The sequence below is a fragment of the Alnus glutinosa genome, chromosome 12 (assembly GCF_958979055.1).
Source record: "Alnus glutinosa chromosome 12, dhAlnGlut1.1, whole genome shotgun sequence".
Taxonomy (NCBI): domain Eukaryota; kingdom Viridiplantae; phylum Streptophyta; class Magnoliopsida; order Fagales; family Betulaceae; genus Alnus; species Alnus glutinosa.
In genome coordinates this window covers 5713295-5729920 of record NC_084897.1, presented here as the reverse complement: position 1 = coordinate 5729920, position 16626 = coordinate 5713295, and the positions used below count along the sequence as shown (strand labels likewise).

The window sequence follows — 16626 nt, the reverse complement described above, 5'->3', positions numbered from 1 at the left end:
GAAATTTCCTACAAATTGATTTGTAGGAAATTTTTGTCCATTTTTTATTATTTGTTTTTGGTGAAATGAATTTTGATGAAATCCCAAAATTACGTTTGAGATTTATTTGTATGGCTTTATGGGAAAATTTTCTTTCATGATATTGTTTTTACTATTTTAACCATGGTTATATTTGTAAAAAGTTTTGAAAATTTTTTTGTTGGTTGTTTTACTTTTACTTTTACGTGTATATTTGTTTGCATATAAAGATTTTATTTTTTATTTTTTAAAAAAGAGTGAAGTTAACCAAACTTTTTCAAGTAAAGTAATTTTTTGACTGCAAAGTAATTAAGTAAGATTTTACAGATAAAAAAAAAGAAAAAGAATTTTGTCAAAAATAAAAATAATGGGTTCCATAGTTTGATTTAGCCAATATATTCCACTAGCTATATATATATATATATGATTTAGCCTTTTATAATTTGGACCACAAGAGATTCAGAACAAAGCAGAAGTCACTACCTATTTTTCTTGGATCGAAATCTCTAATAATTTCTTGTTTAAATTTTAGGAAATTGTAAGAGGGTCCGATGAAATCCACGTGTTCGAATAAGTAAGCTTCTTTCTCGAGCAAAGAAGCCCTCTCTTTGGACAGAGAATCCGTTTAAGAACTCTCACAATTTTCTGCTCGATTATAGGAGACAAAATTGTAAGAGATCCATAATTATACGAGAACCAATCCGATTTTTCATAGTCATGAATATTGGCATGATTCTCAATGACTACTTGGCAACATAGCCTAAAAATCTTTGGTACAAGCATATGAATCGGTGTGCTGATTATTATTCTATACAAAAACAATATGATTTTACTAATTAACTTTGAACAAGTCCACTTAATTGATGCATTAAATTTCACTAATTAGGCATTGTTTGATTTGCGGAATGGCTATTTCATTAAGAAAATGAATAGTTATTCATAGGAATAGAAGGTGGCGGAATGGAATGGTTATTTCTAATCTTTAGTTTGGTAAGAACTGATATATTTTAATTGGAATTCAATCAAAATTACTAAAAAAAAACTCCACATTTTTAAAAATAAAAAATAAAAAGAAAATCAAATCATTAAAAAAACCAAAAATAAAAAAATTGAAAACCCATGGGTGGCCGACCACCCATCTGGGTGGTCAGCCGCCCACCAAGAGCCGGGGATGGCCGCAACCACCCTCGAAGCGAATCGGGGGTGGAGGTCCACCCCCAAAGAGAATCGGGGGTGGCCGCAGCCACCCCCGAAGCCAATCTGGGGTGGTTGTGGCCACCCTTGAAGTCAACCCAGCCCCCCCCCCCGATGAGAATCGAGAGTGGCACAGGCCACCCCCAAAATCGCCAAGGGTGGTCGCACCACCCCTGAAACGCCTCTGGGGTCCACTGCGAGGTGTTCCGGGGGTGGTGTTCATATATGGGGGTGGCCGACAAGCCAGTGAAAGGTTTGATATTTTTCTTTTTTAAAAAAATAAAAAATAGTTTTTTCTAGAAAATATTGCTTTTACTCCAAGAAATAGTTATTCCTCTCATTTTTTTAGAGGAATAGGTATTCCTCTTCGTAAAGAAATAGATATTCCAGTAAAAATAATTATTCTAAGGAATAGGTTCCTACAAAACAAAAGAACGGTTATTTCATAAAAGAAAATAATCTCCGCACACAAGACTTGATCATCCTAGTTGAGAGCGACAGACAAAGATGTTGATTCTTGTGAGTAGAATATACATGATTGCTTTGGCATCAGACTAATTATGTCCTACCCAAACTTACGCAATCCTATTGTCCCACAAGGAATCATCGAGTTATTTCCTTTACTATTAAAAAAAAAAAAATGTAAAATTAGTTCATATAATTTGCATATTTATAGAATTAGTCTTTGTGGTTTGAATTTTATAGAATATATCTTGTGGTTTGTTCCTCCATTAAAAAAAAAAAAAAGAAAGTAAAATGATAGATTTATAACACCACTACAACAACCCCTCATATGAGGTAGGGCTCAGTGTGTAGGGCTCACCCCCATGTAAGGAAGTATTGTGCAGTTATTGTGTAGGAATCAAATTTCTAAAAAAAATAGTCATTCTATTAGCATTTGTAAAAGACGCTAATGCCACATTGCACTTAGACACATCAATACAAATTGTATATTAACATGCATCAATCTACAGAGGTTGTTGGGGGGATCTTCACTCTTCATGATCCAATTATACGTACCATTAAAACAAAAACCCTAAAATTTTAAAAACTATTAATTTAAATAACTACTAATAAATTATTTGTTATTCATGTATGTTATTTAAGGCTACATTATATTAGATTTAAGGCTAAAATTTTGTCTAAAAATAACATAACTAGTAGTAAGCTTAGGGTGTTTATTAGATTGAAGAATAATGTTATAAATTACATTTTTATTCCTTAACTATCTCGTAATGCTAACATGGCAGTCCCAACTAATCCTTAGATTAATCATTTTTTTAAAAAAAAAACAAAAGAAATACAAAAGTTGATTCTGTCATGTTAACATTGTAAGATAATTAAAATAAAAATGTGATTTTTAGCATTACTCTAAATAAAACTAATGAGCATCAACTATCAAAAGAATTATCCTTAAAGTGGATAAATTCGTTATCCTAATTAATTGGGCTTTGATTTGTATCATGTGTCTGTCCATACATGACATAAGTTCAGGGTGTCATGCATCCCTAATTATTGATGTGTATCCCTTCCCCCCCCAAAAAAAAGAGTATTATTTTTAGTTTTGACTTTCAAACCTATATTTAAATCATGATCCTAACTATATTTAAGATTTTAATTAAAATCCGATTTCAGCTTCATCTTGGTCAATATTTTAATTAGAAAAAAAAAAAAAAAAAAAAAAAAAAAAACAATGATATAGTATGCATGAACAAACAAATTTCCTTTTGTTTGGGTGTTGGTATCGTCTTAAATAGTCTACAAAATTAATTTATAATCATTTCACTTTGAAATATAATAAGTTTGTAGTTATATATATATATATATTGTATTCAGTTCTGTTCTTGAGAATGTTTTTGTTAATTAAAAATATCTAACACTTTAAATATCTCTTATAAATGTTCAATAATAATAATAATTCCACACCCTTTTAAACCTCAAACAAAATCATATTTTTCATGATTTGGAAATTGGGAATTTCAAGATCCTAGGCCCAATGGACCTTTTAAATGAATCTTGAAGTCCAACATATATGAGATCCAGCCCGCTCGAAAAACACTCAGGAAACTCACCCTACGGCTAGGGTTTAGGGTTTTCTTCTCCGTCTCTCTGATCCTTTGCAAAGAGATTCCACAGAGAGAGAGAGAGAGAGAGAGAGATGAGAGAAATACAGCTCTCGTTGAACAAAACCCAGAAAATCAGGCTCCAGAGAGCTCTGGAAAAGCTCGAGTTCTTTTCTTCAAAGGTCAATTCCAACGCCTCTGTCACCATCGCCGATTCCATCCCTGTCAGCTACGAAGATGGCGTCCTCAAGTACCAACCACTTCTTTATCAGCTTTTCATATTCTGAAGTTTGGGTTCTCTTTCTAGGGTTTTGTATCATTCCATATCATCCTTTTATGCGTCTGTATGTATCTTGTATGTATGTTTGCGTTATATAAAATTTTCCTATTTTTTTTCTTGTTGGATTTTAAGGGGACATGGAACCTTGGACCTCAATGGGGAAGTGGTTGCGACGGTCTGTGGCGTGGTCGAGCGCGTGAACAAGCTCGTATATGTCCGCACATTGCGGGCCAGGTAGTCACTCACATTGCCTTGCATTTCAGTTTTAGCAGAATCCTACATTTTTATGTTTATAATTATTGAATTAGGTTAGGTATAATTGGGATTTAAATGATCATTAGGTACAAGCCGGAGGTCGGAGATATCGTAGTAGGGCGTGTTAGTGAGGTAAAACAGAAATACCCAACTCCTATTTTTATTGGGTAGTAGTAATGATTAGCTTTAATGAAAGCAAACGTACCTTTATAAGTTATGTATGCGGCATTGAGCCGGGTTTCTCTCTATAAAACATTGTGCTTCTTTGTTAGTTGTAGTTTCTAATGGCGTTAGGCTGAGGAGGCTTATCGGTGTGCAATTCTGCAATGTAATTGGAGAAGAATTTGCTTTTTGTCTGCTAACTTTTGGTTAGGATTCACAATTTTATATGGCAGACTGATGTGGTCCTATAATATTTTCATCAGCTGTGGCTTCTTGCCAGAAAAGGTTGTCATGGGAAATTTTGTCTAAAAAGTTGTGAGAATATGATTTTCCTGATGATAGAAATTGTTTTTTTCCTGGTTAGGCGTCTGTATACCTAATGCTAATATATGTTTTTTCTACCAGCTTTAAAACTTAGTCGTGAAAATATGTTATGACCTGATTGTTTTTACGTTGCTATGCTCATCAAAGAAGTCGATTATATCTTCTTAGTCTAGTGAAATGTATAGAGCCAACTTAAGATTGTACTCGTTCAATCAGGAAACAAAATTATTATATCAATACATTTTCCTTTGTCAAAGGATATTTCTTTTCTTTCTTCTTATCTCTCTTCTAACCCATACTTCTTCAGGTTGCTCCAAAGCGTTGGAGATTGGACATAAATTATAGCCAGAGTGCAGTTTTGATGCTTTCTTCGATGAACTTACCTGATGGTATCCAGGTATATCCCCTTTAGTCGTAAACTTCATATTCATCAATGGAAATGGTTTTCTGTTATAAAGCAAAACTGGTATATTGTTGCCAGAGCACAATTTAAACACATCTAAAAGTTACTAACTAGTAATATTTTGTTCAGTTTGGGTGAACTAGTTAGTCTTAAAGCTTCTTTTGTCTGTGTTTTTCTGTGTCTGTGTCAAAGTTGTTTAGTTTTCGTCACCATTCATAAATGGCACTGTGGCGTGCTTAACTGAATGTTTTTCTTTCATGGTTAAAGCTACATGATGCCTATCTTTTACTTATACCTCATAAACTCTTAATGGATACATTTCTTGAGTTTTTCATGTATGATTTGCGCGCAAGCATGTGTGTGTGCATGTTCAGTTGACATAAAGGTGTCAAACATTTCAGATTCTGTGTGCGCTCGTGAAGAGATTTTTGTGCCTGTGTGATGGTGCATGTCTTGAATGTTTATGTTTATAAGCTAAGCAACACATGTTGTTCCCTGTGTAAACTTGCAAGCCTCACCCAAATTTTACCCTTTTGATTGGTAGAGGCGGCGAACTGCTTTGGATGAACTCAACATGCGCAGTATTTTTGAAGAGGATGATGTTATTTGTGTAAGTCCTATAATACATATTATTTACCTGTTCCAGAAAGGATGAATTTATGATCAATCTTTTACCAATAATGCTTCTTTCCAGGCTGAAGTCCGTGGTTTGCAGCATGATGGCTTACACCTCCAAGCAAGAAGTCAGAAGTATGGAAAGGTTTGTCTTATCTTATTTATAATCTATAAACTTCTTTATTCAGATGTAGAAAGCAAAAGGGAGGAAATAATTGCTTGACGGGCTCTCTTTAGCTAGAAGAAGAATACGAGCAAGGACTGTTGGAACTGAAGAAAAAAGTTTGGAAAAGTTTCCTTACATTGAGTATCTTAAAGTTTAAATTTATAATGCAAGGAATAAAGAAATTTACCCAAAACTGTTTTAGAAGATACAGTTTCCTAAAAATTAAGCAAGTACAATCAGTTGCCTGCTTTTATTGCTAGAGCTTGAGTTGCTTCCAGAGCAATTCTAGGCGTGTGAAGCTTATGATTTGCATGCTCATGTGATAACTCTTGAAGCAACTAAAGGTTCTATAGCAGTAATATTTTTTTTTCCTTTCATTAAGTCTATTTCTCAATATTATGTTAGATTAGAACCATGTTATCAAATAACTGACTCCTTCTAGTGTCTTCTTTGTTATTGTTTCATTTGTTAGTTCAGTGTGTCATAACCTTTATCCATTAATGTTTGCTGTGGTCATTATTATTTCTATTAATGATGGTGATTTGCATTACAGCTTGAGAGGGGTCAACTGCTCACTGTTCCTGCTTATCTAGTGAAGAGACGGAAACAACATTTCCACCATCTAGAACGGTACGGAGTCGACTTAATACTTGGCTGTAATGGATTCATCTGGGTTGGTGAACATGTTGAAGCCAAAGATGATATGGTAGAGGATCAAGTGAATAAACCTGAATGGCAGAATGTTAAATCGAATAGCAATTCGGGAACTCTAGAGGAGCAAGAACGGACCTACACGCCAATAGAGACGAGGCGGAACATATGTAGGATTGCAAATGCTATCCGGGTATCTGCTATTTTAGGCTTCAATATAACTATGGAAGTGATCATGGAGACAGTTAACCTAAGCAGCTCTTTGAATCTGGATATACATGAGATGCTTGGTTCAGAGTTCTGTGTTCTGGTTGCAGAGGGGGAGGCTGAAAGGAGAAGCATAAATAAAAATGGATGATTCTAGTATCCCAATTATGTGCCTAGTGTTTAGAGAAGCCTCCACATCTCCCTCTTTCTTTCTATTCTCTTTTTTGTTTAACTACTTACTCCATGAAAGTTAGGATGAGTGTCTTGTGGAGCGGAAAAATCAATCATGTAACATAAACAGAATTGCATTTTTCTTGATCATGGCAATTATTTTTATTTTTCTTTATTTTTTAAGCTACACATGTTAGTATTTTCCTTACTCAGACTTGGAAATTACTATGTATTGGAGATAATTTATTGCGATTGACAGTGAAAATGAGGTCACGGGCACATTGGATCCATCAATTTTGTTTGAAGCATCTCGGACCATTATGCTACTGTTTAGCATGTTATAAAATGAAAATAATTGCCTCCATTTGTTAAGAGTAATGTTATTTAATATACTGTTATACGATTGTTATATAATTCGATAATGCGGTAGTAAAAAAAAAAAAAGCGTTTTGATGCGACATTAAAGATAGAAGTAGTTTAAAATGTTTTTTATATTTTGAATTGTTTATTAATATTTTTATTTTGAAAACAGAAAACAAAAGGGAAAATGAAAAAGCATTAGAGCCTTTTTTCTTGAAGTAGCTAGACCTCGACCTTTGCCCCAAGTGGTGAAGAAGAAGAAGGGAAGGGGTGGTGGTGTTCAACTTCAGTGATTTTATGGAAATTTGAAGCCTCATGACTAGAGTGAGTAAATGAAACTCATAATAGCCTAAGAAAATGTAAGCAAAACAAGTTAATTCACTTTTGGTTTCAGCTGTAAATTAAAACAATGAAAATATGAATAAGCAAACATCATCAGATGATGTTGTACCTAATTATGTCCATGTGCATTGAAGTAACCACTTCTTCAGGAGATAACTCCAACCTCAGTGGCATGCGCATATAATTTTGGAAGCAAATGTTCAGAATTCAATTTCTTAATGATGCGGAGATATGCAAAGCAATAATAACAAAATGCATGGAATACAAACAACCACAATCTCACTCTAGTGAAAAAGGATGCTCCAAAGTCCACAGCAATTACTTGGAGAACACTCCAACAACCATAACCTGTCCCTGTTCCCCATGACAGACAAGCTAAGTGCAAAGATGAATGGCAGATATTTTTGATTGTCATTTGGATTCCCGAAAGGTTCTAGCAGCTCCCAGATGGATGTAATCTACTCATAACATCTGAGTTTTGCTACTTCTGTAGCAGAAGAGATTGTTATCCTGTGTTAACAAGTTGAGAAAAAGGGACAGGTGGACAAGTCTACAGTAGCTGCACAATCCCATTCCATGGAAGGGTTTGACATACTGGTCCAAGTACATTTCAGCTCTATGGCCATGTTAGTAAAGAAGATCTAATCTTCTACAACCATGTTCATCCTCTGTAGCAAGCAATTACCTACAACAGCCCAAAAAATCTAGACATAAAAGCAATGTGTTCTTGTGTGTGCACAAGAACACATATTGAACTGTGAAATGGAATGGAAAACTACTTGTATTGAAAGATTGGATGTAAACAAGTTGATTCAAGCTCAACCAAACTCAAAAAGGATGAACATACAATTGAGTTTCTTGATTTTTCAGTGTCCAATCCAATCGATCCCTTTCTCTATGTAACTAATCTTTATAACTAGCTAGTTTAACCCAACAAGTTACATCTTCTACGCATTTCCAAAACAGAAGCTAGATTTCATCGGAATGAGTCATCTTCATTCTTTATCATCTTCATCTGCTGCTACCAGGGCCGGTTCAATAGGTTTTGAGGCCTAAGATGATAAATTTAGGTAGAACTTTTTTTATATTTAAATATTTATTTTTTTCCGAACGACTTGCAAAATTCATCTTTGTTATGAGACATTTAATTTCTACAGATATCATATTTTGTGTTAAGCTACATATAATTCTTTTTTATGTAAAATTTAATTTACTTAATTCTAAAAATTATTTTAATGGACAACTTAGTGTTAGTTTTAAGTTCATGTAAAATTATGAGTTTAATAATTGTTTCAGGGGTACAATTAATGTAACGTCATCGTATACACCGTCACATTAGCCACCACCGACTCAGTTCTTCCAATTGGTGCGTAGGCTCTATAATTTCATGCCCAATCTCTGCAGCTTTCTCTTTGAATTTGCTTCTCTATTTGTTTGTCTATTTCAATCTTATCAGATTATTGTTTCATTTTTTAGGCATTTGGCACCGGAAACATTTTGGCCAATGATTTCACAAGTTTATTGGTAATACGCTGGTGTTCTATGTACCTGACTAAATCATTCATTTTGAACCCGCAAATCCGCATGAACCCATCCCGATCCGTGCTACTCGAGACCCAGCGGGTTGACCATTTATTATGCGGGTTGCAAATCTCGATTTTCAAACTAGTTCTTTATGGGGCAGGTTGTGAAAAACATGTAAATCCGGCCCAATCCAACTTGCGCCCACCCCTACAATCAGCCTTAACTGCCACTCATCGACATCATCAACAGCATCCTCTTCATCTTCATCAGCGGAGTTTGCTATCTTCTAGTTGATCTTCTAGCTAATCGTTATCAATGGAGTGCTGATCTTCTGATTGGCCGAGTTCTTTATCACCCCATTGCTAACAAACGAATCAGTGCAAATAAAACTCAGTAATTTCAAGATGTCAAATATTAGTCTAAATTTAGAAAATGTACATAGAAACAGAGACCGATCATGTAAACATCAGCAAAATAGCCATTAGTCACATCAGCCATCCAACTGTATACAACCACATTTGCCCATGTCCTTCAAAAACCTCTCACCCATATCAATTCTACCAATCTTGTAACACCCATATATCAAAAATGGTATCACACTTTCTTTATCCGGCAAAACCCCATGTTTGCAATCATCCATCTAAAATCAAATACGACATAATTCCTAAAAAGAAGTACATACCTGTGATTTCCCAAGACCGCCTATTCTTGCCTTTTAGGATCAATATATGGGGTTTGGTGGTTTTGCCTTCGTGTTTGGAGTTGTGGTAGAAATGTAGAAATAGAACTGAAACATGCCAACAACACAAAATAAATTGGTGAAAGCTTCGAATGTGTTTCTTTTAACACGAACTGGTTTCTCTCCATTTCAATGTGAGACAGTTGGCTGATGGGTTTATTTACATGACAAAACATGCGAATCACATGTTTTATCATGCAACTTGTTTGGTCATAAGGGTCACATGATTTTACACGTAGAAATGGAATTCAAATTAGATTTGGGGAACTCTTGTCCGTCTCAAATTCATACACCACAACACAGACCAAATAAGAAGATGATTTTCTAAGATGAATGACTCCAGGGGCGGAGCCACGTTGAGGCTTGGGGGGGCCTGGCCCCCCCAAGCCTCAAGGTTCTCCCCCAAAAAAAAAAAAATTTAAAAAAAATTTTAAAAAAATTAAAATTTTACCCCAAAATTTATTATTTTTTCAAATTTTGGCCCCCCCAAATTTTTTTTTTCAATTTGGCCCCCCCAACTTGGGGGGGCTGGCTCCGCCCCTGAATGACTCCAAGCAAAAGTAAAATCCAAGTTCCAAAAGAAATGCAAAAATATGAAAGAATATTCCGATACATATATATCTGTGACAATCTTACTATTTAAATCATAATCCTAACTAAAATCTGGTTTCAGCTTCATCTGGATCAATATTTTAATAACCCTGATAGTGTTTGGGTGTTGGTATCGTCTTAAAGAGTCTACAAATTAATACACATAATCATTTCACTTTGAAAAAGACAAAAAGTTTGAATTCAGTTATCTGTTTGTGACATTGTTTTTGTTAATTGAAAAAAAAAAAAAAAAAAAAAAAAAAACCTGTTGAAGATAATTTGTACATTCAATTGAAATCATATTAAGAAAAGTACGATTATGAATAGATGCTCTTATTGTAATAATTAATGTTGATAAAAAAATGTATTTTTGCTGCTTAGTATTCTCTTGAGGAGTTGGAGATCCCTCGATTTTATTCTATGGGAGAATTAGACTTTGATGCATAATAAAAAGTTAATTATCAATCAATTAATTTTTTAGAGCGTTACATAAACCATTTCTTTCGGAGTGATCAGCCACTACAACTAGAAGCTTTGAGGTGGTCGCACTACCCCCGATACCATTAGGTTGAAATAGTACACGCCCCTCAAACTAACATTTAATTAGCAATGTTCTCCGAACTAAAGATTGCATAAGCCCCCGCCAAAAAAAAAAAAAAAGACAAAAATGCAATGAGACAAAAATAACCTTAAAAGTTCGAGAAAAAAATGAACAAAAGCCATGGGTATGGCCCACGACCGCTGCTATGGGCCAGGGTCAGTCTCCACTTTTTTTGAATTTTTTATTAAGGGAATATTTGTCATTTGGGGGACATAGCAAATTTTTAATAGGTTGGAAGGAACATTAATGCAATCTTTAGCTCGGGAGAAGACATTGCAAATTAGGTGTTAGTTTGAAGGGGTGTATATACTTTTTCCAAAAAGTTTCAATTCTTTTAAATACTAAAAATATTGCACTTTCCACGTAACAACATGAGCAAGGACACATCAGAATTTCCCCTTGTATTATTTCGGATGAGTTCCAAAACTTGTGGCAGAATGGTAAACAAAGAGTACAATTTTTCATACTTCTAATATCTAGCATACACATATTGAACTGTGAAATGGAATAAATTTGACGGTGGAAACTACTTGTATTGAAAGATTGGATGTAAACAAGTTGATTCAAGCTCAACCAAGCTCAAAAAGGATGAAAATACAATTGAGTTTCTTGATTTTTCAGTGTCCAATCCAATCGATCCCTTTCTCTATGTAAGTAATCTTTATAACTAGCCAGTTTAACCCAACAAGTTATATCTTCTACGCATTTTCAAAACAGAAGCTAGATTTCATCGGAATGAGTCATCTTCATCCGCTGCTACCAAGGCAGGCTCAATAGATTTTGAGGCATAAGGTGATAAATTTAGGTGGAGCTTTTTTTATATTTAAAAATTTATTTTTTTTCCAAACAACTTGCAAAAAAAATTTTTTGTTAGGAGATATTTAATTTCAACAGATGTTATATTTTGTGTTGAGCTGCATATAATTTATTTTTTTTTATGTAGAATTTAATTTACTTAATTCTAAAAATTATTTTAATGGACAACTTAGTGTTAGTTTTAAGTTCATGTAAAATTATGAGTTTAATAACTATTTCAGGGTACAATTAATATTATATTTCATTTTTCTTTATTTTTCTTAATATCTTGGAATTCAATTCTTTATATTTATTTTTTACAGTAATTGAGGCCTTAATTAAAGAGTACTGGCTAACTTTTTTGTCATAAAATTACTTTTTACCATAATTATGGCCTTAATTAAAGAGCATTGACTAACTTTTTTGTCATAATTGGCCTTTATTGATTCATTTCTTTTTTATAAAAGGAAATTTAATTATACTATCATTATTTGAGGCCTTATTTAATTGAGGAAGATTGCCTAATTTGCCTAGCCATTCAGCCAGCCCCGGCTGCCACACATCGGCATCATCAATAGCATCCTCTTCATCTTCGTCGACAGAGTCTGCTATCTTCTTATTGATCTTCTAGCTGATCGTTATCAGTGGAGTGTTGATCGGCCGGGCTCTTTATCGCCCCATCGCTAACAAACAAATCAATGCAAATAAAACTCAGCAATTTCAAGATGTCAAAATTTTTTCTAAATTTAAAAAATATACATAAAAACAGAGATTGATCATGTAAACATCAGCAAAATAGCCATTAGTCACTTCAGCCATCCAATTGCATACGTAACCACATTTGCCCATGTCCTTCAAAAACCTCTCACCCATATCAATCCTACCAATCTTGTAACACCCATATATCAAAAATGGTATCACATTTTCTTTATCCGACAAAACCCCATGTTTGCAATCATCCATCTAAAATTAAATACGACATAATTCTTAAAAAAAGTACATACCTGTGATTTCCCAAAACCGCTTATTCTTGCCTTTCATGATCAATATGGGGTTTGGTGGTTTTGCCTTCATGTTTGGAGCTGTGGTAGAAACGTAGCAATAGAACTGAAACATGCCAATGACACAAAATAAATTGGTGAAAGCTTCGAATGTGTTTCTTTTAACACCAACCAGTTCCTCTTCATTTCAATGTGAGACAGTTGGCTGGTGGGTTTATTTACATGACAAAACATGTGAATCGCATGTTTTATCATGCAACTTGTTTGGTCATAAGGGTCACATGATTTTACACATAGAAATGGAATTCAAATTAGATTTGGGGAACTCCATCCGTCTCAAATTCATACACCACAACCCAGACTAAATAAGAAGAGGATTTTCTAAGATGAATGACTCCAAGTAAAAGTAAAATCCAAGTTCCAAAAGAAATGCAAAAATATGAAAGAATATTCCGATATATATATATATATATGTGTGTGTGTGTATCCTAACTAAAGTCTGGTTTCAACTTCACCTGGATCAATATTTTAATAACCATGATAGTGTTTGGGTGTTGGTATCGTCTTAAAGAGTCAACAAATCAATATATATAATCATTTCACTTTGAAAAAGACAAAAAGTTTGAATTCAGTTATCTGTTTGTGACATTGTTTTTGTTAATTGAAAAAAAAAAAAAAAAAAAACTGTTGAAGATAATTTATACATTCAATGGAAATCATATTAAGGATTATGAATAGATGCTCTTATTGTAATAATTAATGCTGATAAAAATAATGTATTTTTGCTGGTTAGTATTCTCTTGAGGAGTTGGAGATCCCTCGGTTCTATTATTTGAGAGAATTAGACTTTGAGGCATACTAAAAAGTTAATTATCAGTTAATTAATTTTTTTAGGGTGTTACATAAACTATCTCTTTGGGAGTGATCAGCCACCACAACTAAAAGCTATGGGGTGGTCGCACTACCCCCGATACCATCAGGTTGAAATAGTACACATGCCCCCTCAAACTAACATTAAATTAGCAATGTCCTCCGAACTAAAGATTACATAACCCCCCTCCCCCCTCAAAAAAAAAGAAAAAAAAGAAAAGAAAAGTGCAATGTACCCATTTTGTCTCCAAAAAAAGACAAAAATGAAAAAGCGTTAGGGCCTTTTTTCTTGAAGTAGCTAGACCTCTACCTTTGCCCCAAGTGGAGAAGAAGAAGACGGGAAGGGGTGGTGGTGGTGTTCAACTCTAGTGGTTTTAGGGAAATTTGAAGCCTCATGACTAGAGTGAGTAAATGAAACTCATAATAGCCTAAGAAAATATAAGCAAAACAAGTTAATTCACTTTTGGTTTCAGCTGTAAATTAAAACAATGAAAATATGAATAAGCAAATAAAACAGCATCAGATGATGTTGTACCTAATTATGTCCATGTGCATTGAAGTAACCACTTCTTCTTCAGGAGATAACTCCAACCTCAGTGGCATGTGCATATAATTTTGGAAGCAAATGTTCAGAATTCAATTTCTAAATGATGTGGAGATATGCAAAGCAATAATAACAAAATGCATGGAATACAAACAACCACAATCTCACTCCAGTGAAAAAGGATGCTCCACAGTCCACAGCAATGACTTGGAGAACACTACAACAAGCATAACCTGTCCCGGGCTGTTCCCCATGACAGACAAGCTAAGAGCAAAGATGAATGGCAGGTAATTTTGATTGTCATTTGGATTCCTGAAAGGTTCTCGCAACTCCCAGATGAATGTAATCTACTCATAACATCTGAGTTTTGCTACTTCTGTAGCAGAAGAGATTGTTATCCTGTGTTAACAAGTTTAGGAAAAGGGACAGGTGGACAAGTCTACAGTAGTTGCACGATCCCATTCCATGGAAGGGTTTGACATACTGGTCCAAGTACAGTTCAGCTCTATGGCCATGTACATCCAATCCTCCAGCTAACAAGTAAAGATGATCCTAAGGGTGGAGCAAGTTTTTAAACTTTGGGGCAGCCAAATTTAAAAAAAAATAAAATTTTGAGGGGTCCAAAACTAATAAAAATAAAAAATAAAAAATTAGGGGTAAAACTTAATTTTTTTTTTTTTGGAAAAAGTTTGGGGCTTGGGGGGGCCATGAACCCCCAAGCCTTCACCTAACTACACCCTTGATCCTAATCTTCTACAACCATGTTCATCCTCTATAGCAAGCAACCTACAACAGCGCAAAAAATCTAGACATAAAAGCAATGTGTTACTGAACTGTGAAATAGAATGAATTTGACGGTGGAAACGACTTGTATTGAAAGATTGGATGTAAACAAGTTGATTCAAGCTCAACCAAGCTCAAAAACGATGAAAATACAATTGAGTTTCTTGATTTTTCAGTGTCCAATCCAATCGATCCCTTTTTCTATGTAACTAATCTTTATAACTAGCTTGTTTGACCCAACAAGTTACATCTTTTACGCATTTCCAAATCAGAAAGTAGATTTCATCGCTTCATTCTTCATCATGCTCATCCGTTGCCACAAGGGCCGGCTCAATAGATTTTGAGGCCTAAAGCGATAAATTTAGGTGGAGCTTTTTTTCTATTTAAATATTTATTTTTTTTTCGAACGACTTGCAAAATTCCTCTTTGTTAAGAGACATTTAATTTCAACAGATGTCATATTTTGTGTTGAGCTACATATAATACGTTTTTATGTACAATTCAATTTACTTAATTCTAATAATTATTTTAATGGACCACTTAGTGTTAATTTTAAGTTCATGTAAAATTATAAGTTTAATAACTGTTTCAGGAGTACAATTAATATAATATTCCATTTTTCTTTATTTTTCTCCTTAATATCTTGGAATTCAATTCTTTGTATTTATTTTTACAGTAATTGTGGCCTTAATTAAAGAGCATTGGCTAACTTTTTTGTCATAGTATTATTTTTTTACCATATTTAGGGCCTTAATTAAAGAGCATTGACTCACTTTTTTGTCATAATTGGACTTTATTGATTTATTTCTTTTTTTATAAAAGGAAATTTAATTATACTATCATTATTTGAGGCCTTATTTAATTGGAGGCCTTAAGCGATTGTCTAATTTGCCTAATCATTCAGCCGGCTATGGGTGGGTAGAACCCACCCGTACCCGTAAAACCGCCCTGGTCCACACTGCCCCGCCCCATCAAGAACGGATATATGGCATTTCTGAAAATTCGTGGGTCCTTAATATGCCAATCCGTGATTTTGGGCGGGTTACGGGATTAAATTTTTTCTCACCCGTAGACCCGCCTCGCCCTACGTTCCCTTTTATACTCATACCATTAGATTTTGAGATTTTCCCAAAAAAAAAAACCCTAAGAGGAAGAAGCTCTCTGTAATTTTGGTTGTTCTCTCTGGTTTTCTCTCTGAATTTTCTTTTGCTTTCTATCGTCTTCTTGGATACCAAACCGGTGAATTCCGGAGAGAATTGATGAGAGCGATACTGTATGAAGATAACACAAAGGAGGTCGAGAATTTCAAGTTTTTAGGTTTGCAATTCGAAGAAGAGTTTGATTTCCTTTAGGTTTTTGTGCAATTTATCATCTGAGATAACTTTTGTTTGTGTTCAATTTAACGTCATCGTATACGTCATCTCATTAACCTCCATCGATTCAGTTCTTCCAATTGGTGCATAGGCTCTATCATTTCATGCCCAATCTCTGCAGCTTTCTCTTTGAATTTGTTTCTCTATTTGTTTGTCTATTTCAATCTTATCATATTATTGTTTCATTTTTGAGGTATTGAGGTATTGAGAACCGAAAACCTTTTGGCCAGAGATTTCACGAGTTTATTGGTAATACGCTAGTGTTCTCTATACCTGACTAAATCATTCATTTTGAACTCGCAAACCCGCATAAACCCGTCCCGATTCATGCTACCCGAGGCCCAGCGGGTTGACCATTTATTATGCGGGTTGTGAATCTTGATTTTCAAACCCGTTCTTTGCAATAGGGGTGGGCGCGGGCCGGATTTGCATGTTTCACACAACCCGCCCCGTAGTGAACGGGTTTGAAAATCGAGATCCACAACCCGCATAGAGAATGGTCAACCCGCTGGGTCTCGGGTAGCACGGATCGGGACGAGTTCGTGCGGGTTTGAGTATTCCTTTTTTTTTTCTTTTTTCTCTCGGACTCAAAAC

The 16626-nt window shown here is 34.6% G+C and overlaps 1 protein-coding gene across 1 annotated transcript; it reads left to right on the top strand.

Moving 5' to 3' along the window:
• Positions 1-3271: 3271 nt before the first annotated feature.
• LOC133851153 (exosome complex component RRP4 homolog) lies at positions 3272-6696 on the top strand. The gene is made up of 7 exons (XM_062287467.1): positions 3272-3525; positions 3688-3789; positions 3897-3942; positions 4604-4693; positions 5244-5309; positions 5394-5459; positions 6034-6696. Exons 1-7 carry the CDS (start codon positions 3371-3373, stop codon positions 6487-6489), a joined length of 981 nt encoding a protein of 326 aa, XP_062143451.1. The 5' UTR covers positions 3272-3370; the 3' UTR covers positions 6490-6696.
• Positions 6697-16626: the final 9930 nt, after the last annotated feature.

Excerpts from the sequence above, each read along its gene's own strand:
- LOC133851153 (XM_062287467.1), top strand. The coding sequence starts at position 3,371 with ATGAGAGAAATACAGCTCTCGTTGAACAAAACCCAGAAAATCAGGCTC. Across the intron at positions 3,790-3,896 it reads GTCCGCACATTGCGGGCCAG|GTACAAGCCGGAGGTCGGAG; the intron begins GTAGTCACTCAC and ends AATGATCATTAG. Across the intron at positions 5,460-6,033 it reads GAAGTCAGAAGTATGGAAAG|CTTGAGAGGGGTCAACTGCT; the intron begins GTTTGTCTTATC and ends TTTGCATTACAG.